This window comes from Opisthocomus hoazin, chromosome 1 (genome assembly GCF_030867145.1).
Source record: "Opisthocomus hoazin isolate bOpiHoa1 chromosome 1, bOpiHoa1.hap1, whole genome shotgun sequence".
In the NCBI taxonomy this organism is placed as follows: domain Eukaryota; kingdom Metazoa; phylum Chordata; class Aves; order Opisthocomiformes; family Opisthocomidae; genus Opisthocomus; species Opisthocomus hoazin.
Window position 1 is genome coordinate 131,366,424 of NC_134414.1, and position 25,343 is coordinate 131,391,766.

General features: G+C 38.9%; 2 protein-coding genes across 6 annotated transcripts in view; one reads left to right on the plus strand and one right to left on the minus strand.

The window, feature by feature from the left end:
- The window catches only part of CMSS1 (cms1 ribosomal small subunit homolog), a 243,318-nt gene that overhangs the window by 58,074 nt on the left and 159,901 nt on the right, over positions 1-25,343 (plus strand). The window lies entirely within an intron of this gene.
- Positions 1-25,343, minus strand: part of FILIP1L (filamin A interacting protein 1 like) — a 208,078-nt gene that overhangs the window by 56,258 nt on the left and 126,477 nt on the right. For 2 of the 5 annotated variants that reach the window (XM_075436077.1, XM_075436069.1), the window contains exons 4-5: positions 23,906-24,079; positions 16,712-16,890 (exon numbers count right to left, since the gene is read on the minus strand). The exons of 1 other annotated variant lie outside the window; for it this stretch is intronic. In XM_075436077.1, coding sequence (XP_075292192.1) covers positions 16,712-16,890; positions 23,906-24,079 — 353 coding nt within the window. Of the gene's footprint in view, positions 1-16,711; positions 16,891-23,905; positions 24,080-25,343 lie in introns of those variants that run through there. 2 more of the 5 variants (XM_075436083.1, XM_075436092.1) reach the window with 2 other exon arrangements.

The window sequence follows — 25,343 nt, forward strand, 5'->3', positions numbered from 1 at the left end:
GTCGAATGGTTTCTTCTGTTGTTCTGGTTTTAATTTGTTTCTTTGCTCTGTCATTAAGCCTTCCTGATTCCTTTTCACAACTTGCTTTCTCCTAGATGTGGTTCAAAGGCATTTACAGTTATTTAGAAGAAGTTACTGGATACCTAGGAAGTGCCTTTCATCATGTATTAGCAAATATTCTAACTGGGTTCAGTACTCTTTACAGCTTGCTGATATGATGCTATCAGTAACACATAAGTTGGCTGCATGAAAGTGTGTGTCAACACGTGTGTATACAGATACAGTCCCCCTTTAGTCCTGATGCTGACTTCTTGGTAAGATCGCAACTTCAGTCAGGCACGAAGTAAAACTTGCCTTCCCAGGAGAGGTGTGGTATTGATACCGTCTGTGAAGAGGCTGACTAGAGGCTACAGGGTGGCTCTGACTCGAATTCCAGACCATGAAGAGAAGCTGTAGTTGGAGGCCATGAGTCCTGTCATGCCCTCTGTTGCGCTGGCGGCTGAGATAGGGGTAGAGCTGCAGCTGAGCAGGTGCCGTTTCAAAGAATCGCATGTTGCCTGTGTGACATATGTATGTCCACCTTTGGAGTGGGACAAGCCTGAATGGCACATCTCCAAGGGAGACGACAGCTGTGCAGTAAGAAATCATGCCTTATGGCAAACCCTTCAGGCTGTGCATCTTTCCTCTGCACAACTGATGAAATACTGTATTTTGAGAAGCGTCAGTATTGTCCGCTCCTTAGAGCTTGTGTGGTGTCTGGAATTTCTCAAGGTGCACAATTAAAGAAACCACATTCAGTGAACGGCCACAGTATATTCTGAAGGGCATTTATATGAAATAGCTCAACCTCCTTTTTGGTCCTAAATCAAACTTAAAAGTAATGATACATGTTGAAATCAGAGCCTGCATACTGCTATGTTAGGACACATTTCAGCATAATATCAGGACCCTTGACGATGACTGATGCAGGATGCCTAACAAAAGCATAGGAGCCAAAATGTAGGGTAAGCAGAATAATTAGTTCTATGATGATGCCAAATCATTTTGATTTCTAAGAGGAGATCTCAAGATAATAATTTCCCTGCTTTTTCCTGCTTGCCACTGAATACTCAGAAACAAATGCTAACAATTTCAATGTCTTTGTTTTGCATCTAAAGGCTCAGCAGAATTTCCTAAATTCTTGGGCTCATAAAGTTCTGGTGAGTGTCATAACCTGGTTATCGATGAAACAAACACAAACTTTTTGATGTACTTTTAGTTTTGGAGTTACCATGTTTTTAGGTTAATAGAGGCTCTCTTTCTCCGTAATGTGACATAAACTAAAGAACAGTTCATGAACAACCTTCATGCTCCATTCATGGTGCATTCTGTATGATGCATTTGATTACGTCCTTTCTTAATATATAAAACAAAAATCCTGCAGAGAGAGTAGATGTACAAGTGAGTGTATAAATGTGTATAGAAATTTTACTGAATTGTGGACATTTCAGTTCAAAGATGGAATGCAGTAAAGAATATCAGATGTGCAAAACTGTCAAATAAAATGTATCTCAATACATATATGTGCAAAAATATGAGCATGTACATATGGATGTGTATGTGTATATATGGACCTATGTTCGTCTAATGCATTAATGTCAAATTCCCAAAAATGTGGTGACAAGAGAGGACCATTTTAGTTCATGTCAAGACAATGTGCTTTAGAAATTTCTCCATCCCTGGAGAGCTTATTAAATACTAAACAAAATGTCTTGGAATGTAATTGAGTTTTAAATTACTCACTTTCATTTGGCTCTTGGCCAGCTTCTCATTGCAGAGGACTATGGCAAACAAAACCTATCATTTACACTGGCAATGATAATATACAGTTTATTCTGCTAGCTTCTCAACTCAGAGTTTTTATAAAGTAAACATTCAAACAAAGCTCAGGTTCTTAATGTAAACACATTTTGTAACTCTAAACTTAGCCAAACAGTTAGAAATCAGATAGTGATTGTAATTTTTTTCCGCTTCCCACGAAAATGTCATTATATATATTTTTCCTTTCCTTTGCTGATAAAGAGGGATATCCCAACCTGGATAATGAGAAAAGACAGCAGTAATCTATGAACTTTTTTCTTCTTTCTCACACTTCTTTTTTTTTAACCATGTCGGTTTAGCACCAATTTCCTAACCATTTTATCTTTTACTGCCAAGTGTATCCCTGTGAGAATTGACACAACTTCCACCATACATTGCATATCTGCTCGTCACGTTCCACTTGCTCTGAACTGAGAGAGCAGAATGGAAGTTAGTGGGCTTCTATAAAATCTGTAATTTCCAGACATTTCTGGGATTTTGCTTTTTGGGGTTTTTTTCGGTGGTGTGTTTTGGTGTTTGTTTTTTTTTTGTCCCCATTTGCTTAATTCATTTTCTTTCAAAAGGGTGTTCCTCCTTAAGATGTGAAACGTGAAATCTGATTGTGTAAACAGAAGTAGAATGGTAAGAAATCTGAATGGGCAGATGCAGTAAATGTGAAATGGTTCAGCTGAGTCGGAGTCAGTGGGCAATCCTGGCATGTGAGGGAGAGGTACAAGAAACCATGCTGTAAATGGTTGTGTTGTAGATGTCATAAACAGCCCATTAAAGATTTATCTTTCAAATTATGTATTCAAAGAGAGGTTACAGAAAGAAGTAGTGACCCTAGCTGAGTTATCTACAAGTTACCGCTTCTGGAGTGGGATTTTTCGTCCATGTGAAGACGCCTATCTTCAGTCAGTTGATTAGCGCTGTCATGAGTATGTTTTCATGGACAGCTCTGGGAGCTTAGGTGCCTGCCTCACATCAGAGGCATCTTCTATGACACAAGCACCGAAGTGACAAAGTCACTTCAGATGTTTTCCTCTGTAAGCTGAATCACTCCTTTAATGTCAAACATGGAACAAAGCTTATATTTTGTTTCTGAACATTATTTACACCTACAGTTGAAAGCAGAGAGGGGAACATGAGCGCTGGGAGGGCAAAATTTGCTCTGTGTTAAGTAAGCTTACTAAAAGGTAAGGTAATATACCTATTATAAGATAATCTGGAGAACTTGTATAAAAATGGAAGAACAGAAACATTACTGAAGAGGAAGTGAAGGTTAGGATTCTTTCTGGGCTGCAACCAAAAATACATGTTTTGCCATAGTGACTGCAAGAATAAGTACTCTTTATAGAGCTGACAGTAAGAACTGAAAAGGAAATTAAATTGAATGGTTTTAGTACTAAGGACTGGAGTATCTGAGGATAGATCAAATAGAATAAACTTATTTACAAAAAACCAAACAGTGCACAGTGCAGTAACGATAGGCAGCTATTTCCATAAGGTTTGTAAAAACAGCGTTATTTGCTGTAGGAAAAAAAGCTGTTTGTATAGTGAAACAAAATTAGTTATGGAAGTTTGTTTCATGGCTGGATTGTTTCAGTGACCAATAATGTGCAAGCTACTAGGCTTTTCCCTCCTTTTGGGATGAACAAAAAGTTTTTCAGCAATGTACTTTTACTGGGGTCAGACTGGGCTCTTGCTTAATATCCTGGACACTGAAAGATACCCGTTTTTAAGAACCCTGTAGGCATTTCATAGTTTAGAGGTCTTTGCTTCTTTCTTGCATTTGATTTGAAATTAGCTGAGGGATGAGAAAATGGGATGATGATGGATAGGCACACAGCCATAGAAACTCAATTAAAAAATTGCCTTTGTAAAACATCTGTTTCAAACAATTGTAAGTAACTAGTCAGACCCTTGAGTTTTGTTTTCATGCATGTCAAAGTGCATGAAAAACATACTTATGCCGGGAAAGGGGTAAATGAACTGCTGGGACCTCATTTAGTCTTGCTTCAGTGCAAATACCAGGATTAACAGGAGGCTAGAAGGGCAAAGCATTACTCAATTTAAGGGCAGATGGGGAAGAAGAGCAGTCTTGGCACATTATTCTGCTGTCCTCTCAACTGGCTGGCGTGTTTTGTGCTTGCCTGATATCTGTCAGTTTTTTACTATAGTTTCTTCTAATTAGTTGGTAAATCAGATGATTTAGTCTTGAATTCTGCTTGAGTTATTCCTAGAAACTGTTGTTAAAAACTAGTGCTGCCTCCCAATTATCTGGCTTTTTCTAAGGGAGGAATTGCCCACTGGCTGGTAGTTCCATCCGTTTCTCATCCATGTTCTTTTAGAACACTTAAATACCATTTAATCTTGGTAAGGCGCTAATAAGCTTGTTGCTTTGTGTTGAACAAATTTGATCTAAAGCTTTTTCTGTTATCAGTTCAGCTTCAAATGACTTCACAGACTCTTTCTCCATAAAGAGAGTCTAATGTCAAAACCTCCTTGACTTCCCACACTGTGGAATCCAATGCTGTCAGGGAAAAATACAAATGAAAACCAACTAAGGTTGTCGCAAATGAACCAAACTAATTTTATGCCTCAGTGTTCAGAGGAGAAGGATGTCCAGAGTAATTCAGTGTTCTTCCCCTTGATATTGATGCAGATTTCCCGCTTTCGATGGATGGATTTTAACATGCCAGCATTTCTATTTCTTGTATGTTATCTTTGTTTGCACTTATTTTCCCTTTTACGATGCCTGTATACTTAATTTATTTTAGTCTGTTGTTAAGTTACTTAGTTGGCTTTGGGGAGAATATTTTAGTTGCTTTTGATTTGCTGATAGACACTTACATGGAATCTTCTTTGTCAATGTTGTTAAATAGTTTCTGTGGTGCTTACTCTTTCGGATGCTCTATTTATAATTAGTTTCCATTAGTGTTACATGTTTATCCCACTTAAAGCTAGATGTGATAGTTGTTTTTTGTTTTCTTCCCTCTTACCTCAAATGATTTGAATTTGAGAATTTATTAATCTCTGACTTTTCAGTATTTGCCATGTGGACTAGTCCATGCCTCTAGTAGGAACAAAAACCGTAACTTGCTCCTACTATTGAAATTTATGGTGAGATGCTTTACAAAAAGTTCGAGAATTTAAATAGCTGTTCTCTGTTATATTCTAGTGTGACGTTTATGCAGCATGTAAAAATAACTTCAGATTCCCCTTATTTCTGCCCTTCCTACCTCTCATTACTATGTGGTAAGTGTCATTATTTTGAATTGATGGTCAGTAGTCTGGTATTTATATGATGATCTCTTTATATAAGAGCTTCGGCTAACAGAAGGTCTGGATAAGCTTTTACAGAGTTAAATACATTTCTCTTGTTTCACTCTCTCCACTTTCCTGCTTTCCTTTTTTGCTGCAATTGTACAGCTCCTACATCAGCATAATGTATTCTCTCATCCTGATTTAAATACTTTATTAATAGTACAATCATATTCCTCTGAATGTTTTCTTCTCGCACGCTTTGAGAAGCACATTCTATCCTAGTCCACATTTACAACTAGATAGTCTAGTTTTTATGTTGGATTCTTGGACTTGCATTTGTACAGGAGCCCCTGCACCCTTGTTCTTTGGCTGTCTTTTTTTTTTTAAACTCTGCTTGGTTGAAATGTTGTTTGGTTAGACAGAGCTTTGCTATTTCCTGTCAAACTTCGTTGACTACTTTAATGCTTTATTTCCAAGAATACAGAGTTTTAATGATTGCATCCCTAATTGATGTGTCATCCTGAACTGTGCATGCCTTTGCACCTGCCAACTTTCTGCTAAGTTTAAACAGTCTTCATCTTAATTTTAAACTTAAATACCAGCAGCCTATTTTTGTTTTATTTTGGGTAGTTTGTGCATCCTATTCCAAAAGTTATTCTACAGTATAATAAAACCGAACCCTTTCTTCCTGCATCATTTTCTCAACTACTTACTGAAATGCTACTTTACTGCCTAAATCTGCACTTTGATACTAGGACCATTTCAAAGATGTAGCCGTGGAGACAGTCTTGTAGTCAGGTGGCTAAAAAGCTATTTTTGTCTCCATGCACTTTGCAAATTCCTTTATATGTTGTTATTTTTATCGTGAACGGCTCCTTCTCAGTTTTCTCCAAGAAATGCTCTGGATGCCTCCTGAATAACATAGATTTATGCATGTGGTGCTGTATTACAATGGTGAAGCTTTGGTGAGCATGTTTACAAGGTCCTTTGAGTTTAAATACAGAGGTTTTCATTAAGTTTATTGATAATCTATAGTTTTTACTGCCTATACTTAAATCTAGTTTATAAGGATATTGAAGGTTTATAGAAAACTTAAAGTTACTTAACTTTTTAGATCTCTGTCCAGTGAGTATGTTTATCCAAATATGTCATCAAACTTCTCAATTTCCTTTTTAGAAGGCCAGTTAGGGACAGACTGACTCATTCTCCTGTCTGACAGAATGCAAAGACATCCAGAGTTTAGCTGGCAAGACTAGTGAAGTAAAGGGGGAACTTGAGGATTTCAGGGAGTGTGTCTGTCTTCTCGGTTCCCCAGTTGGATGTAAGATAAAATTTTCAAATGAGAAACATCTGAAATCTTGTCTAAACATCTGAATAAATGATGTCCCAGTTTCTTGATGACTTATATGCAAATTGTAGGATCTGAACGTTCCTAAAAGTCATCTTAGTAGTCATAAATTTATGTGTCAGAAGAATGTTTACAGTACTAAGATTTTTCTGATAACCCTAAAATTCTTTGCATACAAATCAAATTGAAGGGAGAGGAGGGTGCACGATCTCCATTTCTGCTAGGTTTTATTTCCTTTACCACAGGATTGTCTGGTTTTGTTCAGCTTTTGTCCCAGGTTATGAGGAGGAAGGAGGCTACCATATCGTGTAAGGAAGTACAAGTGAGATGGTTACAATTATGATTGACTGAAATTGAAGGATAGTTCAAGAAAACCACTGTTTTGTTACCTATACCCTGATAATGTCTGTGTCATGTCTTTCCCCAGTGACTTAAAGATACTGTGAACCAAAGTGCTGAGGCGAAGGAATTTGCTGGTTGTGTAGAAGAGGCAAGACTGACTGATCTTAAAAGTGAAGAGCTGTTTAAGTTGCAGGTTTTTAATCAGCTCTCATGATTTCAAGCAAAATCTGTAACTTCAAAGGTATTGGCAAAGCAGTAAATAAGGCATTGTTCCAAAGAGCAGTTTTGGTGGTTTTCTTTTGCAGTGCCAGAACCTGATGCTGTCTCTGCTGAAGCTGCTAGGAGTATCTTGGGCAGAGAATGATAGTACACCTGTGCAAGGTGTATCTCATCAAGCTCATATGCACATTTGAAAACAACCATGTTTATGGATTCAGTAAGTTTCTCTTCTTCAACACTTTTGGCAAAAGTAGAGTTTGGGAGAAGATGGATGATGCTAGGCGAAATTTGGCAGACATAAATCGGTTAGCTGTCTGGGTGTGTTCAGTGTTATTGGCACTTTTAATTTCCTATTTTTGGGGGGAATAAAACTTTTCTATGGCAAAATACTTCCCCTCTCCCCTGTCAGCAGCCTAATCACAATGACCCCATCACAACTGTTGGTTTTGGGTTTTTTTTCTGCTTGGAAGTTAATGTTATCAATGATCAAATGATTGATTGAGAGAGCCTTCAGTGCTGGAGCCTTCTACTGTCAGTTTGTTGGTACAAGCTGTAGCTTTACCGGTCATGTTCCCCAGCACAAACTTTTCTGTGGGAGAGTGGAGGGACTGGTTAAGTCTCTCTGCCTGCTCAGTCTTTGGGGAGTTCCTTCACATCGTGCCTCGCAAGGGCTGTTGTATCACATTTTTATCCCAAGGGGTATGCAGTTGAGAACTACTGCAGAAGGGGAGTGGACAGTTTTCCCTTCAGAATCGTCCTTAAGCAGCAGACCTTGGCTGCAGCCCACTCAAACTCTCATCTTAGGGTTTTATCTGGTATGGATCTCGGCTGCGTATGTGTCCGTGACCCAAAATGGTCACGGGTTCTTTTTGAGTCTTGGCCAAGTATCTAGAGAGCTTTCAATAGAGTAACAATCCTGTCAGAAAGGAGTGTATTGAGTTGTTAAAGAGAATGAATTATTGAATGAATAGAAAAGCATAATTTTATTTCTGGCAATGCAACTTTTATAGAACAGTTCTACAGGGATTGAGACCTTTCTGTATTTTGGACATTTGAGATGAGAAGCAAAATTGTCGACAGTGTGTTTGGAGAAAAACCCTCTGTTGCCAGGGGTGAGACTAGATGATCTAATGGTTTTTCTGGTATCTACTTCCTATTACTCCCATTTCCTCCTCCGAGCCATCCACCCGTCCTGTCCCCCTCATACAGAAGTCTGAAACAGAAATTTTAAAAATGAAAGTTCATATGTCCCTCCTGACCTTTTAGTTTATTAATGAATTTATATATTCTGTGGCTTTTTGCTAATCTTCTTAGCAGAAACGTTCAAATATTGAAGACACTTTTTCAATGTGTTAACATTTCAGATCTTCAGACACTAAATAGGTTATGTGTTACCTTGTCCAAGTGTGTGGTGTTTTCCTGAAAGGTTATGCAGTGTGTGTTTCAGGCTCAAGAAACAAAAAAATAATGTACTTATGTGAAAATAAAAATTACCATGTAATAAGATTTTTGTGTGTATTTTTAACAGTTTTTTCCCAGTAATCTCTGTTCTCAGCAGATTTAGCACTACAAATTTTCTTGTTTCTTCTCTGTTTAAAATTAGTCTTTTGGTACAGGGACTGAGGCTGTGACATTTTTCTTAAACTGCTTCAGTCTCCCATGCATGTTTCTTTCACACATGTATATAATGCTCAGAGATTTTGTAGCTGGGCATAAATGCGTTGAAGTTCCTAGTATGCCATGGGAAACTTGGTTATGAGTTTAGACTGCAAGTCTTGGTAACTGATGTGTGACCTGCAATCCAAGCTCTCATGGCCATTTTTCTCTTGCCTGTTCTTAAGAGATGAAACTGATTATAGCACATATAAGTCACTTAAATTTTTCTGCCACGAGAAAGATCTTAACTTCGTTGAGACTTCTCCCCCTCCACACTGGAACAGGAGTAAAAATTTTCCCATAGCAATGATTTGTTCTGGAAACTTACAATAGTGTCAAACTTCCTGTCTCAGAGAATGATTTATAGATTATTTTTTTTTCTCACTCTCTGTCTGGTGTTGTGTGTTTTCTTTTCAAACTCCAGTTACAAAATCCTGTGCTAATTCCTCCCTCTCTCACAGCCCCACCCTACAATGAATCAGAAGCGCACCGTGTCTTTTTTTGGTCACAGGTCTTGGTGCAGTCATCCACTTCTATTGTTGCTTATGATTCGACTAGTTATGCTGTGCTGCACATGAAGCTTATTTGGAAATGTAAATTGGTGACTAGAGTGAGTGCCCCATTACTGAGGGCAGTGCCTCACCATGAGCATATTTGGCCAGGGCTTCAGCGTCTGTGCTAGTCACTGGTTAGGTTCCAAGCAGAATATATGGAGTTGGTGTAGATTTACAAGAGCCGTAAATATTCTGAGACTTGCCAGCTTAGGAAGATCATCTTTCCCTTTGAGCTCTGACACTACGGTTAGAAGTGCTGACCAGAGCTACCACCAGGATGGTTTTCCATGATCATCCCTTTCAGGAGAATTTAGGCCCTTTTTTTTGCAGGGGGGGCATATGGCAATGACCATCACTTTCCCCACTCATGAGGGGAGAGAGGGTAGCAGTGTAGGAGAGCGTTACTTGACTAAGGTTTTTCGTTGTGTCCTCCCCGGCCTCAAAGTACGGAATGATATTATCAGTTGGTAGTCACGACAGTGTGCCTGAAGCGGTGAACAGACGTCTTATGTGCTCAGAATTCAGAGAAATTAAATATGAGCCTCACTTCTCGCTGTCATTCCACCAGTGTCAGTGGAGTTGCATGAGAAGTGGTTATCACCTAGATCTTTCATCTGTTTGCTGATTACAGTAGGTGGAATAATTTAGAATTGCACCATGTATCTGGAGAATTTCTCAGTGGTGTTAACATTAAGTTGAAAGCCCTATTTCTATTTGCATTTATTCTTAATCTTTGCTTTGAATAAACATAATGCGACCTTATTTAACAGTTTGGGGTTTTTTAATACCTTTGTTGACCTGGACTTTATTAATTTATTTGCTTTAAGATAAAGTATTTTAACCTTCCATCATGCACAGAAACTGTTGTGGAAATCTTTGCATCCTTGAATTTTGACAAGGGTTTGATTTTGCAACATCTGTTGAAAGTTACGCAGTGCAATGGTGCATAGCTTTTCACGTAGGAGCATGAGGTAATGGATCTGTGTACATCACTTCCTTGAGCCTGTCTTTGTGCCCCGGTGGAATTATTAGTGCGGCTGTCCCACTGGGGCGTAATGCAGAGTAGGACGCTGATGTTTTGCTTGTAGTGGGTCTCTGTTACTCACCTACAGAACGCTAGATACCTATGAAAAAGGTCAAATGTACAGAGATCTGGCATCCATTTCACAACTTGCAAGACATAGTCTCAGGCATATGTAATATATATAACTCATTGCCAGAAAGCTAAAAGGAAATGATTGCATTTGAGTACAATGCAATCCACAACAATAGTTCAATGTGCATGAAATTAAAAACTGCTGGTAACACATGTAGAATAAATAAGTCGACAGAGTTTATTTTTACTGTAGCTTTCTATAGTGATAAGATCCTGCTTCTTATAATGTGTAATTGGCTTCATTAAGAAAAACAGCAAATATTAATTATGCCCACTGTTGTAGAACATTGAATTTTCCAGAGCTGGGCGCACAATATATTGTTATTCCGATGTGTGAAAGTGTCAGAATTAAAGTACAGCAATGTTACACTGACAACACACTAACACACTTCACCTTTTAGCTGAGATGGTTTCTCCTCTTCCTGATGCCCTGTCCTGGTTTTCAAGCATTACTAACTTGACCTACTCTGTGTAGCAATTACTTTCATCTGACACGTAAAAAAAAAACATAAACCACTTAACTTAGAGTGCTCAGTTTTAGGAAATCACATTTATCACCTACTCAGTACCTGAGCAGTATTACAACATAATACAGTTTTATTTTGGTACGTTTTTAGTGTGATGTTTAGTCCATGTATTAACATTGCACAAGAAGGTAAGAGTGTACAGTAAAGGTACACAAGAGGAAACATCTAGTCTTAATGCAGTAACGAGAGTACATCCAGTGAAGAGACATAGAGGGGTGAAATAGCTAATGTGGAAATGATGAAAAAATATTTTTCAAGTGAGGGCCTGGAAAAGGATTTAGTTATTTTGATAGACAGAAATACATGTTTGATTTATTTTTGGGGGGGTTTCTTTCAGGTTTTGTGTTGGGTTTTTAAATTGTTTTAATTTTATTTTTTGTTTTCTTGGAGGTGCTATGAAGAAGGATTTGAGACTTAAATGTAGAAAGGCTTAGGTAGAAAATGTGCCTAGGTATGACAGGCTGAGTGACAAGCGCTATGACTTTGTTACCCCAGTTTTAAGAACTGAGGTATTAGAGAATCTTAAGGATGAAGCCAAGGGCAGGGGGATAAAAGACTGAGTTCCCTTCTGGTCTCATGGAGTTGGGGATGATGGCAGGTTGCTCACAAATGGTGAGTTTTGTTGTGGTGGTTGGAGTAGACTTGAGTCATCAGCATAGAGATGATGGCTGGCTTTGTGTTTTCGTGAGGAGAAGCACAGAGAGCGAACGGATAAAGAGAAGATCTAAAGAATAAGACCTGTGGGGTCCTATGGACAGAGTAGAGGTGGACAATGAGAAGTTTCCAACTCAGAGTACACTGTGGAAATGCAGAAAGGAGTCCAGCTGGAGTCGCATAAACTCTGTGTGGTTAAGGTGGCAAGGAAATGCTGAAAGCTCATTTGTGTTCAAGGCAGCTGAAAGATCAGGGACAGTGAAGATGGATTAGGTTCAGGGGTTTGCCCAGAAGGCAAGTTACTGAGCCTTTAATGAGAACAGTTGCAGTGGAACATGGGGCAGAAGCCAGACCAGACTGATGCCTACAATGAAATTGAGGGAAAGGGTCTGCTGGTGAGGATGGCATCCTCCTGATGAAGACTGCATCAGGAGCCCAGGCAGCTAGCAGAATCACTGTCCCTTGGAGATCTTCAGAAGTCATCTGGACAGGGGTCTGCGCAACCTGATCTGACTACTGTGAAGTTAGCCCTGCACTCAGCAGGTTGTGCTGGAGATCTGCAGAGATCCCTTCTAGCCTGTGTTGCTCAACAGGACATCACATTAACTGGCTGACCTTGAGAGGGGCAGCAGTTGGAGCACCAAGCACAGTGTTTTATGGTGTTTTGTTAGATGAGAAAGACTACAGTTGTGAGACGTTCGCAGATTGGGTTCCATTTTTTATGCTTGGTGAATGCTGACTCCTCAGATGGGCATAATAGCTTTTATCTTAAAACTGAAAATGCCCTTTATTTGATGTGGTAAGAAGAAATGTCTGATACAGTGGAATAGAGTTTGGTTGGCTGGCTTAGGTTTTTTCACTTGCTTAGAGCATAAGGAGTAAGTTTCCTTTTAGGAAATGTTAGGATTATTTTATATGTAAACGATTGTGTTTTCTTCTGTGGAATAGGTTCTGTATATGACCTTTATGAGTGTGAATTCAGAGCTAAAACAAAAACTTAGGATGGCTTTCCTCCCTGTAGGAAAAAACCCTCATCTTAGTAGATGATCCTTAAACATAAGATCTTACTCATTGCTGCTATATCAGTGTGCAGAGTTTTGTGCTAGTATTTGAATTCCTGTGAGCAACATTTATCTTAACTGCCTCTAAAAAATCTATTCACATTGCTTATTAGCAAACTGCTATTTTTTCCTGTCCTGTTGAACCGTATTCACTTATTTAACCAGTGTAGTTGAGAGTCTATACAGTATATAGTAAATCTGAAGAAGGGACACACCTATACATTGGGAGATTTATTGCTTTCCTCCAGTTTAACCCTTGCACCCAAAGGTACCTGTGACTGGTATCTTCCAGTCATACCTTCATTTGCTTTCAGTATTCAGAACATGGGGAATAACTGTGCTTATGTAGTGATTAAAACTCCTTGAGATTTGCAGCAGAAAAGGGCTGTGTAAGTGCTAATCATTTTACTATTTTACTCTTTTGTTTCTTTTTTTTTTTGTGTAGGGTGGAGAGTAATATGTAAATGCATAAATACTTCCATGCATATGTCATGTGCTTTCAAACTGGGAACATGCATATCTGGAAAACCTTCCAGTTTCATATTTCAGCTTTGTAAAATGTTTTCTAAAATAGCAGCTTTTATTGTTTAATTATACTGCAAAAAATATGGAATGTGGATAAATGTATTTGGAGAGATAGGGACATCCTCAGGGAAGACAGTGGCATCTGAATTTGAATCTAAAGTAAGTATTCTTCCTAGTCCTTAATCCTGCCCTCCATCCCCCAACCGCATGAAATGCAAAAGCTTCTGAACAAGCTCAATGGCTTTTATGCTTCGGTTCTTCAGGTGCACCTAGTAGTCTCTGTATCTAGCTTCTGGAGTTTTTTTACGTTCCTGTGAGTTTGGGTGCAGCTATTTCTGTAGGCTCCAGCAATATGACAAATTTTTCCCTGCTGGACTCTAGTAGACTTAGTCTAGTACACTACCATGCGCGTGTAGTTTGTCCTTGTGTTCCTGTCTGATCTCCACGCATACAGAGTAAAATTTGTTGAAGTGCGGGAAAGACCTATCCAGTCATTGACCTCCTTTTCTCCACAGAAGTTTCCTTATCTGATAGGGGTTTGTCAGTGGCTCCATGCTTTAAAGGTACTTACGGCTGAAGATGGATAAATACAATGATAGTATCATGATTTTATCATTCTTTTGCTGGTAAATATCTGTTGCTAAGTGTTGAGACTCTTCAGTTTGGAAGACCAATCTTTGTCTCTTAGCTACAGCAAGACTATGGAGGATTAGTTTTGGCTGGCAACAAGAAAAATTCCTAGAGGGTGAACATTATATGCTAATCCTGTTCTCATATCTAGAAAGCTGTCACTAGTCCTGTCATAAGCTTAAACTGCCAAATCTGGCAATGTACAGTTGCTGAGGCCAAACTTAGTCTTGTTGCCTTGCTGTGAAGTCAAAGGGGTTCTCGAATGACTAAGGTGAAGGATTTTTACTGACTCAGTGAAGACTGCTAATATTTTGCATGATCCAAACATGTTTTTTGATTCTTTTAATGAGAAATGTCATGTATGGAGGAAGTAAGGTGGCAGAACGGCCTTAGAGATGGAGGCTTGCCTAGTTATTGTAAAACCTGATCATCTGATATATTAGTTCATCATTAAAATTTTCGTATAAGAATTCTCCAGTTCTGTACTTCTTGAGCGTGTGCGTAAGAAAGAGCAAATGCTTTCCCGCCTCCTTATTTGAAAATATATTCACTCATATGTAAAGAGTTGGATCTGACTGATAGTTTCTTTATTCTTGCTGTCAAGAGTAGTTTTCAGTGCTTCAGCATCACTGTCCCATAACTTCGAAGTTTTTTTTCGTTTTGATCACATAATCACGTACTATTCATGTACCTTGTTTGCCTTGCATGCATTCTGTACTCTTCAGGGGTATCTTTAGCTAATGGAATGGAAGTTCAGGATTTTGCTTTGAAATGGAAATACTGTTGAAAGTGTTATATACCCTTTCACACTGAGAAGAGAATGCGGGTTCTGGCTGAAAAAAGAAGAAAGTTCATCAATGAATACTTAATGCTTTTCTGATTTTTTTTTTTTTAATTGAATGGGGGGAAACACAAAAATTCGTTTGTCATTGCTGTATTCGTGAATTTTTTTGTAGAGTTCTATTTGTTCTTGATCCAAGTGCAAAATTCACATCCTGAGAAGACTGAAATTGGACTACGGTATTTTGAAATGGAACCGAAGGTCACTTTGCTCTGTATGGGTGTGTGTTCTGAGTGTCAAGTCAGGCAGGCTAATGTAGAAGGAGCTGTGCCTTAACTTGCTGAGCGTTTTTTGGTTGTAGGGGTTTAGGTTGGTTTTGAGGTTTTGGTGTTTGTTTTTTTTTTTGTTATGGCAGGCAATTGCGTGGAGATCTTGATGGCGACATTACTTGGCAAACGTTTTGGAATCAGCTCAACATGTGACATCACACCCCCTTAAGGTTTTCCACATAAAATACGTCCTCCAAAGAAAATACAAAAATTGAGACTTAATCTGAAATCTATTATTACATACTCTAAGGCCTCATTAGACACCTCAGTATTCCCCTTCCCCCCGCCTTCCCAGGCAGATAGACTAAATGTTGCGGATAATAGTGGTAAATGTTTTATAGTCTTCTTGGGGGGAGTATGGAGGAGGGGCAGGGAAGAGAGTTTTAATCGCATGTCTACCCTGTTTTCACACACAAAAAAAATACAAGGACTCTGATGCTTGGTCTTTCCTTCTGTGCAGCTTTTCCCACTGTGTGAGCACGTGTCTGATGTAACGTTTTGCCACTTCTAGCAACTGTAATTGTTTAGCTCTGTCTCTGAGATGAGTGTCTCATAGTTTTTGAGAAGAAGACAGCAGAGATGAAAACTTCTTTTCATCTCAGGTTTTTGTTCCCGATATAGTGATGTTTCACAAAAACAGTTCTTAAAGAAAAAAGTCAGTTCTGTGCCTTGTGAAGGGACTTTGTATGTGCTTTTCGGTGTGTGTCTGTGCTTGCCTGCATCTGTATACATTTGTCTGAGAAGTAAAGGGTTTTTTCCCCAGGTGCTTTAATTGCAATGCGTAAATATGATTGTGTACTCAATAGGAAGCATTTGTACTATCTTTGATAGACCTGCAGGAGAGAGGTGTAATGTGAAGGGTAAACACTGCCAAAATACGTGGAACATGATGTTACACAGGTGAAGCAGAGGAAGAATTATCTATGCATAATATGAGTTTATAGTAGGCTTGACGTTCTCACACCCAAACATTTCCATCTGGAAGCTGTTCCTAAGAGAAAGGAAACGGAGACAATATTCTCCTATCTTCTGGAGTAGCTATCCAGGGAATAGGAAATGTTCTTCGATTCCGCCGCCGCCCCCCTCCCCTCCCCCTTAGGGTGTGTTCAGTTTTACTGCAGATTCAGAGAAGGCACAGTTTCAAGTGGCTTTTTTAAAGACAATAAATGACATAAAACTCTTCTTAATTGTTCTTTTGAGAATTGGTATTGAAACCCTCACACTGTGCTTAAGCTGTGGCGCTTTTAAGTTACATTTAAAAATAAAGCTGAATTTATGTTTTTTTATGCCAATCCTGATATGAGAACTTTGTCATTCTTATTTTCAAAGCCTTATGTAAATTATCCTCTGCCTTTTCTTCCTCTCTCTGCATTTCTGTGGTCTGCCCAAACACCTGCTACTTCTCCTCATGTCTTTTTTGTTCCACCATCAAAAGCTGCATGCCTGATTTAATATTCTGTTACATACTGTAGCGTACACTGAGCACCTTAAACATGCTGAAAATCAGTTCACCGGCTTCATGTTGGTTGTAACTTTACACATTTGCGTATCTCCCTGTGTTCTCTGTAGTGTAACAGACCTGTCATCCTGCCACAGTGCTGAAGAATCTGCTAATCGTTTGACCTACCTCACCTGCTGATGGAGATGTAGGCACTACTGTTGTTTAGGAGTAATTAGGCATATTTTCACAGTTGAATTCTGAAAATACAACTCTGCAAATATTTCTTATTTTTAGTGGATGCAGAATAAGAAGGCGGACAGATCCTTAGATGTAATGTTAAATTTTAGGTATTTCTTAGCACTATGACAAGAGTTAACCTTACCTTTCACGTTCTTGTTCCAGTAAGTTTGTGAACTCATCACTTTTTTCCATGTATTTGCTGTGCTTCCTCTTCTCTTCTTCTAGTTCGTACAGTGTCTGTCTGTGTGATTTTTCTACCATTAGAAGTTGCTCCAGCATTCGTCTGTGAGTTTCTTTCTGTTTCTCTACAACTTTATCAAGCTACAAAAAAAGCAAAAATTCCTGAAGTCTTTTGAAACTCGTACTTGCTCAGGCTTTCATTAATGAAAGATTTTAAGAGAGGCTTGATAATGTAAAATGCATTGAATAGCCTAATGCCAGGTCCTTTGATATCTGTTTGGACAGGATTATTTAGTTCTGTCAGTTTAATTCTGACAAATTAGAAAAATAAGGTACTGTTTTGCAGGACTCTGTCACCTTCTGTTCCTCCTCCTGCCATGACTGATCCTCAACAGCTACTAATTAACGGTTACTGTTCCCAGGGCTGTGCTTTTCTCATTGATCTTTGTGGTAGAGAAACAGATGTCTTGGCAGAAGGCGGCATTGCTTCACACAGAAGTAGGCTGACTTTTGGTTGAATAGAAATAGCTGCCTCACTAGTAGCTGCACGGAAAATGAGAGCATTGAATTGTCTTTGTAGGGTAGATGGGTACATCAAAAAGCAGGTTTTCGCTGGTTTCACAGTAAATATGTGATAGAACCAAGAGCGGAAAACAGTCCTGTCCCCTGTGCAGTATGTCTCTGGGTTTCTGGTATACGTAAATGCTAAATTTTTTTAATGGAAGTACTTTTATTTAATGGTGGCAATTCCTGTTTTGTTCCTCAAATTTTACACATTGTAAAGGGCTTTGCCTTGCAGATGGCACCTTTATAGCACACTTTGAACATCAAATTCCCACCTCTTCCCCAAGGGTTTGTGCTGAGCTTCTAAATTTTATTATATAGTGATATGTGAATTTAAATAATCTATTTTAGGTTTTGGTAATAATTTTTAGTTTTTCTAAACCACAGAGGTATTGGCATAACTGTTCACTGGAGTTATGCTGTTAAACAAAATGATTTCCACAAACTGAGAGAAAATTATTATTATGAGGATTCTCTTGTAATTTTGAATTCAGTATGTGAACGAGTTATGCATGTGTGTGTGCATGAAACCAGAAGGGGTTTTCCTCCTTAGGCATTAGTGATCTAGCTGAAGTTTGGGGAGTGCTCACTGGAGGCCATCTAAAGACCTGGGAAGAGTCTGTATTGATGAGAATCTTTGTTCCATGCTCGTTCTCCTTCCCCTGTGGAGACTGCCTCCCTCATCAGGTCAACACAGGAATTCTTGTACCCTTTTTGTAAAAGAGAAATTTGGAGCTCAAAGCCCAGTGCCTCCTTTTAACCATGGTCTATTCTAGTAGATCAAGCTGCTTTGCAGTGCTTCACTCTATTAATAGGAAACATTTCACAAATGCGTAGTATGGGAAGCAAGGCTGCTTCTGGTTCTCCAACATTTCCCTCATAAGGAGTTTCATGTGCCACAAGAAACACTGGTGCTTAAGATTCTTAGGGCCCTTGCTTATTTTGGACAATTTAATTCTGAGGAGTATGATGAATTATCTTTTCTTCATGTTTGTTCACAGTTTGGCCAATAGAAGCAATGACAGGAAGAGCTGGAATGCCTAAACATGAGTTTCTTGAAAGACTGAGAATATCCTCAGTTTCTACATGGGCTTCTGAGTCTCCCCTTGCTTACCACGGCTTCTTTTTAAGCTTTATATATTCTCCTATGTTTTTCCTAAATCATTGTTAACTTTTTATGGTGACACTGTTATGAAAAAGGAAAAAGGAACTACTAACAAGACTTTGAAGATGGTTTGAGTCCAAAATTGTCCAACAGAAATGTGGACCATTTTGAAAATCACCCATTCTTTCTGCTTGTGACATCAGAGTGTGTCTTTTCTGATGCGACATAGCTGAGCTCGTTTCATGCACGATCAAAAAATGCAAAGAAACCTATGACTGTCCTTTTTGGCTGCTTGATGGTGCTCTTTCAGCAGGTTGTTTTTTCATCTTGTTCATTCATAATTTGCACACTTTTACACCAGCATGGACAGTGCTTTCTAGAATCATGATCCTGAAGTATGGCCTCTCTTGGGAAAACATTTCTTACCTAAACCCTTGCTTGTGCAAGCTTTCTCAGTAAGCAAGTGCCACCTTATACAATAATCTCTTGGCTGTGTTTTCTATCTCTTTGACAGAGGTTGAAAACTGAAGTGTCTTTAAAGTCGGGTTGAAGAAAACTGGCCATTATTAATTTCTCCACACTCTACTTCTTCCACTAGAAGTGGGAAAATTTCAAATCTTTTGTCCGGGTACCAGCTTACAAGAATGAGAGTGTGTTTTATCAACCTTCCTCCCCCTCCAAGATTTTGGAGGGTTTTTTGGAACAGGTATTGCACAGATGCATGAAGCATCATCACCTGAGCCTCTGATCCTTGCCTTTTTAAAGGTCATGCTGTCAGATGATTGTATGCTGTTCTCAGAAAGCAACCTGCCTCCTGTTTTTTTATAAAGTTCTGACGCGGTACTGTTTGCGGCCCTGTCTTAAACTGATATGAACTGGGTGCTTGCTGGTCTCCACCCTCAGTGCAAGGTCAGGGGAAGAAAGCAAAGGTGTGAACTTCTGATTTCTTTCGACAGGCAGTCTACTTTCTTAACCCCGTCGTGTAAAGTGATGCATATATGGATTGGACCACTGCTTCGAAAGTAGATGTAAGAACCTGAGGGGATGTGTAAATTGCTATCATAAGAAAACACGGAAATTTCTGGCTACAAGCTGATCATAAATCAAATGACTCCTGTTTCCAAACATATAAATACCTGATGGAGAAGAGGGTTAGTCATCAACACAATATTAACCAAACGGAAAATAGTCCTGCTTCTGCACTGCTGGGTGTGAAGGGCATGGGACCTGTCAGCAGTGGTTTATGGGTTCAGTATATTTTGTTTGCTCTAGAATATTTTTTGAATGGCTAGGAGAGATTAATTCAAGCGGTAATCCAAGCAGCAAGTATGCAAGAAGAAAGGTGGGAAGGTTTTGGTTTGCAGTTCTCAGTGAGCAATACCAGTGCCTTTCACTTCGCCGTTGTGCTTCTGTCAGTGTTGAGATTAGCAGTTTGGATTACAGACTGGTATTTGGAATGGGAGAGGTTTGTATTCAAGGCAGGGAGGGGGAACGAGGAATTTGAAAGTGAGTAAAAGAACAGTAGTGTCCTGGGGGACTTGTTTACATGAAAGGGTAAGAGAGACAAGTAAATAAGCTGCTGCATAATGGCTGTTTTCATGTCACAGTTTTCTCCTGTTGCTGAGACTAGAAGATGCAGTTAGGTTTTCTTTTCAAGAATGCTGTCAAATCAGTTCTACCATGAGCATTTGCAGCTGGCACGTGGTGGTTGTGGCTGGGGAACAGGGTGGAGGACAAGAGCTTGGGATTTCACTCGGGAGAGAAGGGAAGATGTGCTGGGCCTGTCTCCTGGTGCAGATGGGTGATAAGAGAAGTGAATTGGGGAGGCAGCAGGTCCTACATCACAATCAGTGCACACGCTTGAGATCTGCATGTAAGCTGCATAATGGGTATGGGCACACTTGTGTGTGTTACTGTGCAGCATGTCTCTCCCTCCCTGCAGGACCAAGCAGAGCAGAGTCTGGTACTGGGTTGCTGCACTTCTGTGTGTTTGGTTTGGAAGCTCTGCTCTGTCCCTCTGCAAGATAAGGCCACTTCCCTGGGGAGCAAATTTGACTCTCTCATTTTCGCTCTGAGATCTTGTGACTGACTCCCACATATCCAACAGAGAAGAGAGAGAAGTTGTGTGAACCCCTCCTAGTGTGAGGTCCTCTCACATGAGTGGTCTCCAGCAGCCTAAATTACTCTGTCCAAATGCTAAATCTGCACATGCAGAAGTGCCCATTTATATGTACACACACACGTTTACTCAGCATATACAGTTCTCGGCTAAAAACCACAGAGGGCTAATAAGCAGCAGTATAAATGTCTTCTGTTGAAAATTAAAGTGATAAAATCTTAATTAAGTGATTTGTTGTTTTGTTCTTGCTAACCATATGGGCATTTGCTAGAATTAATACTAGAACATACTGTACAATACAGTGGAAAATAAGAGGCATGGTCTTACGTAACTGTGAATAGTTCAGCAAGCTAAAAATTCACAAGACTTTAATTGTTTAAATACATTTTGCCACCAACTCTTGTCCAAAGTCAAACTAGGATGGTGTGTCTCACATCCATTACATTGGAACTGAATTTTTCATCTTTCTCTTTTTAGACGTTGTTTTTTTTTTTTGGTGGTGTGCCAGAATGAAATCCAGGTTAGTTACATTTCTTTATCCAAAGTTCAGTGAAATATTATTCCTGCTAATAATATCCTCATGGGTCATTGTTTATAAGTGTATAATCTTGAGTTTAGGATTACTGGAGATTATGGGAGCAGTTCCTCCCTTGTCTTTTTCAACCCTAGCTGAGCCAAATTTCAATGTGGATAGGTTTATTTGCTTGTCCTGCATGCACGTTGTCAACGTGATTGTTTCAGTCTCTTCCTATGTCGGTAACTTAGTGGTGCCCTACAGCTGTCGTCACTTGAGAGTTGTGACCAACACTTGTAAGATGTTGTGAGGATGCAATCAGATATACTTTGTTAAAAGGCTGATGAGGTTGCATCTTTCCCTGGGTTGACTGGCACTAGGATTTTAAAAAATGATTCAATTTTTGATTTATCCTTGATGGATATAGGTTTTCCTCTAGCTTTGCTGCTTTCAGAGGAGTTCTCAAAGTGGTAGGAGGTATTGTTCATGAAATTTCAAACAGTGAGGCATCACATTTTTTTATCTTTGACTGTGTTATTGGAAGCTGGGGAGATTTAGAAACCAGAATTGGCTTCCTAATTCCATGAAGGTTTGAAACATAAGAAAAAGACACGAAAAATTGTGCAGTATCTTCCTCCTTACCTCTCTTTTCCTAATCACCTTCTCTGATGTTTTTTTGATCCTTTTAAAAAAGCCTATTTATTTTTGAATCTGTGAAAGTGGTTCTTATGCTATTATTCTGTATTTACTAGAATGTTGAATACTGTTCATTTCCTATTCAAGAGAAGAGCAATTGATCTGAAGCCAGATTTTTTTATGAATAACTGACTCGATCTAAATTTATAAACCGTGCAAAGATGGAAAACCTTTTCAGGCCTTTGTGTCAGACAGAAGTAAAACCAAAATAAAAGTCTATTTTCTTTTCTTTTAAGCTACTTTAAACATAAAACAACTTATTGTATTCTCTAGTGTGAGGAATAAGAGTAAATTTTTCTGGCATTTGTTAGGTTGAAGAAAGAAGTAGCTGTGGAGCAAATTTTGCTGAAAAAACGCTCTGCTTTCAAAAAAATAGAAAAATCTCCTCATAGACAAGGAAGACATGATTTTGGTTTGTCACACTCCTCATAGGTTTTGCAAAGGAAGATGTATTACTACTGTTTTCTATTTTGCTACATTTCTTCACCTATTAATTCTGTTCCTACTGAGTAAAGCTGTCCAGTCACCAAATGTTCCCTCTACATTCTCAATCAAATTTGCCAAGAAACTTCATATATTTTTTAGGATAGATAAGTGAGTTGTGAGAGAACGTTAAAGGACCAGTAATCTTACAGATGCCTTCTGAAATTCATGGTATTTTCAAATGAGTTTTGGGAAGATCTTCTGTGTTCAGGGCTACAAGGCTAAATTGTCAAGGGTGACACACACATGCTCTAGAGGAACTGGATCAGCAGAGATTTGGTAGGCAGATACAAAGGTACGTTGTCATAGTGGCAAAGGGGAAATTTAAATGGTTGGTCCCCATACTTTGTGGCTGCTTCCACCTCTCACTTGCTTTTTATAAACATTTAAATCATCCAAACAAAACCTAAATGGATGTCTGACTTAATTTGGGGGGATTTTGAAACTGAAATTATGGAATGCCTGCCGATTACAGCATCCTTTGGATTACCAAGATAGACAAAGTGCCAGTGGTCCTCCTAGAGCCTTTCATTTGCTCTGAGGGTGTTTACCTCTGCCTTTTGGAATTGCCAAATCCAGTGGTGTTAGAAATCCTTTCTCTGCCATTAAGTGTAAGAAGGAAAAAGTGTGTATAAACTTATGTAAAGTAACAGACTGAACTTATGTTTTCAAACTTTTTTGGACTTCAAATCATTTCCATTTGTGCTCAAAGTTTCTGTGACGTAATGCCACAATGTTCTAAAATAAATTAACCTCCCCAGTTGAACTTTATCTGTTTCAGATTATAACCAGAGATTTTAACCTTTGAGCCTTTGAAATGACTGTTGACCTTTTGCCTGACATAATTTTCTCTGAAATGAACTCTGTATTCTTAGGTGCATTTCTGTTCAGAAAGCATGGAAAACACTTGGTAGAATAATTTTATTCATAATTTCTGCTTTTTTGATTATTATCTATACTGAGCAGCATATTAAAAATGTTATCTGAATTCAAGAGGGTACACTTGGGGAAAAACCCCACATATTCTGATATGAAGTGATTTTAATATCCAGAGATTTGCATTGCATGGCAGAAGTGAAACTCAGATAACATTGTTCAGAAAGTATGGCTGCTGCTGCACTGTAATTAAAATAAAGTTACTTAGGTACAATGCGAGAATGTTAGATTCTGCCTTGATGAAGTTTCTGATGACAGCTCATTACAGTAACTACTCAGATCAAGCAGTATACCTGTGACTCCCCCAGAATTAGTGGGAGCTGATATATATGTAGGTGGACAGCTGTGCCATTACTGCTGAGTGGGCCCTTACCAGCCATTGGTAAGATGGCCTCAATGAGACAAATGTGGAGGCATCTGTTTGTATGGGTTGTGAATTTGCATAATAGAAAGGAAAAAAACATGGTGTTGAAAATAGAAGGCTGATTATCAGAGTTTGGGTTAGACAAAATCATGGCTGTCTATGTTTAAAGCCCCCAATGCGCTGTATAAATGAGGATCATTAGATACCTGTTTTTATTACCAACTCTGCTGGACCACGGAGCTTGTTCTACTGTCACTTATACTTGGGTTACATTCTAGATTTGGAGCTCATTTGCTTTCTTTCCCTGAAGTCAGTGAGATATTTTCTGTTGAATTTGGTGGGAACTATGGTAAAATATCAATTATAGATTTATACCTCTCCCATAGGCTTTTCGTAAATATCTTCTTGCCATTGCTCAGCTTTTGTTTGAATAGCATCTCGCTGGAGGGCCTCTAACACCTTCTTGGGAGTAACAAAGCCGTATTGTGCTTCAAGCAAAGCCAAGTCAATTTTTTCAGCCTTAAGTACGCCTATAACTTCATCTTGAGCCTGCAGAAACACAAAGTAAGGTTTTATTTTGATAAACTGTGTGTTTACAGGTTAGCTTCCTACCTTTGATTTTAAGAAAACTAAAAAACTCTGCTGAAGAATGCTGTGTATGTGAAGTGCCCCAAAATAGCCAGTAACATGAAGACAGTTAAAAAACATGAGGGAACTGTCAGTCTTTGTATTTTATTAGTTCTGCATGAACTCCAACATCTTCAGAACTCTCATCAATGCTTAAGTACTTTGTTAGTGATTAGATCGTGTTGCTGTTTCTGGATCAGTGTGTAGACTTCATAACACAGAATTCAGGGCAAAGTGTGATATGTGGTATTAGAAGCTGATTTTGAATTGTTAATGAAAATGTTAGGATGGTTCTTGAAGCCTGGAAGTATGCATTCTGCATATTCTGGGTGCAGAGGTGGTTTCTGTAGTTTAAACTGGCCTGGGGGTCATCTGCTGCTGCTGTTACACTGAGCCCATTTGAGTGGTGAATGTAGCAAGGTGTGCAGTGCGGGGGATGTGACCCTTTGCAACATGCATTCCAAAGCCATGCAATAATGGCAATTCTTTAAAACGAGATTAATTGCCTTCGAAGCTGGCAGTGGGGTCCTGTGTTCATGTATATGTGCATGTGCATGCATGTGTAAGACCATGCCTAAGCTATTTACAGACACGTAGATGTGCACACACTCGTGTACATGCCCTCAGGTAATAAGCAGCCTCGCAGCATCAAGGTTTTTGGAAGTAACTGTTGTAAGGGTATTCTCAATTTGTGAGGGCATGTTTAAAAAAAACCTAAAAGATAATGATTAAGAGAAGGTAATGTTATCTGGTTTCCCAAAATTGTGTACTTTCAAAAAGTATAGCCTGAAAATATTCATTATACTCTTCCTTTTTTTCATGTCACTGCGTTTGTTTCCTTAATCTTGTAAAATATCTGATGACATCCTTTTACCAAAGAGTAGATACAATGTGTTCTCAGGTATATTACCAAGATGTTCTTCTATGTATGTATTTCAGAAATTCTTGCGCAAGCTGGCAGGTGCGCACGTCTTCTTCCTATCGTACAGCATTGCTCTCTAAGCCCATGGTCCATGCTGGAGAAACATGCTGTATGTATCTGCAGTATTTGAAGTGATCTGTATATTCTCTTTGCTCTGTAAAAAAAAATAAACCCAAAACCAAAATCCCCCAAAAAACCAAGAACACTACTTTGCTATAAAGTCACTTCTTTGCTATAAAGTTACTAGCTCTTAGACGTTAAGTT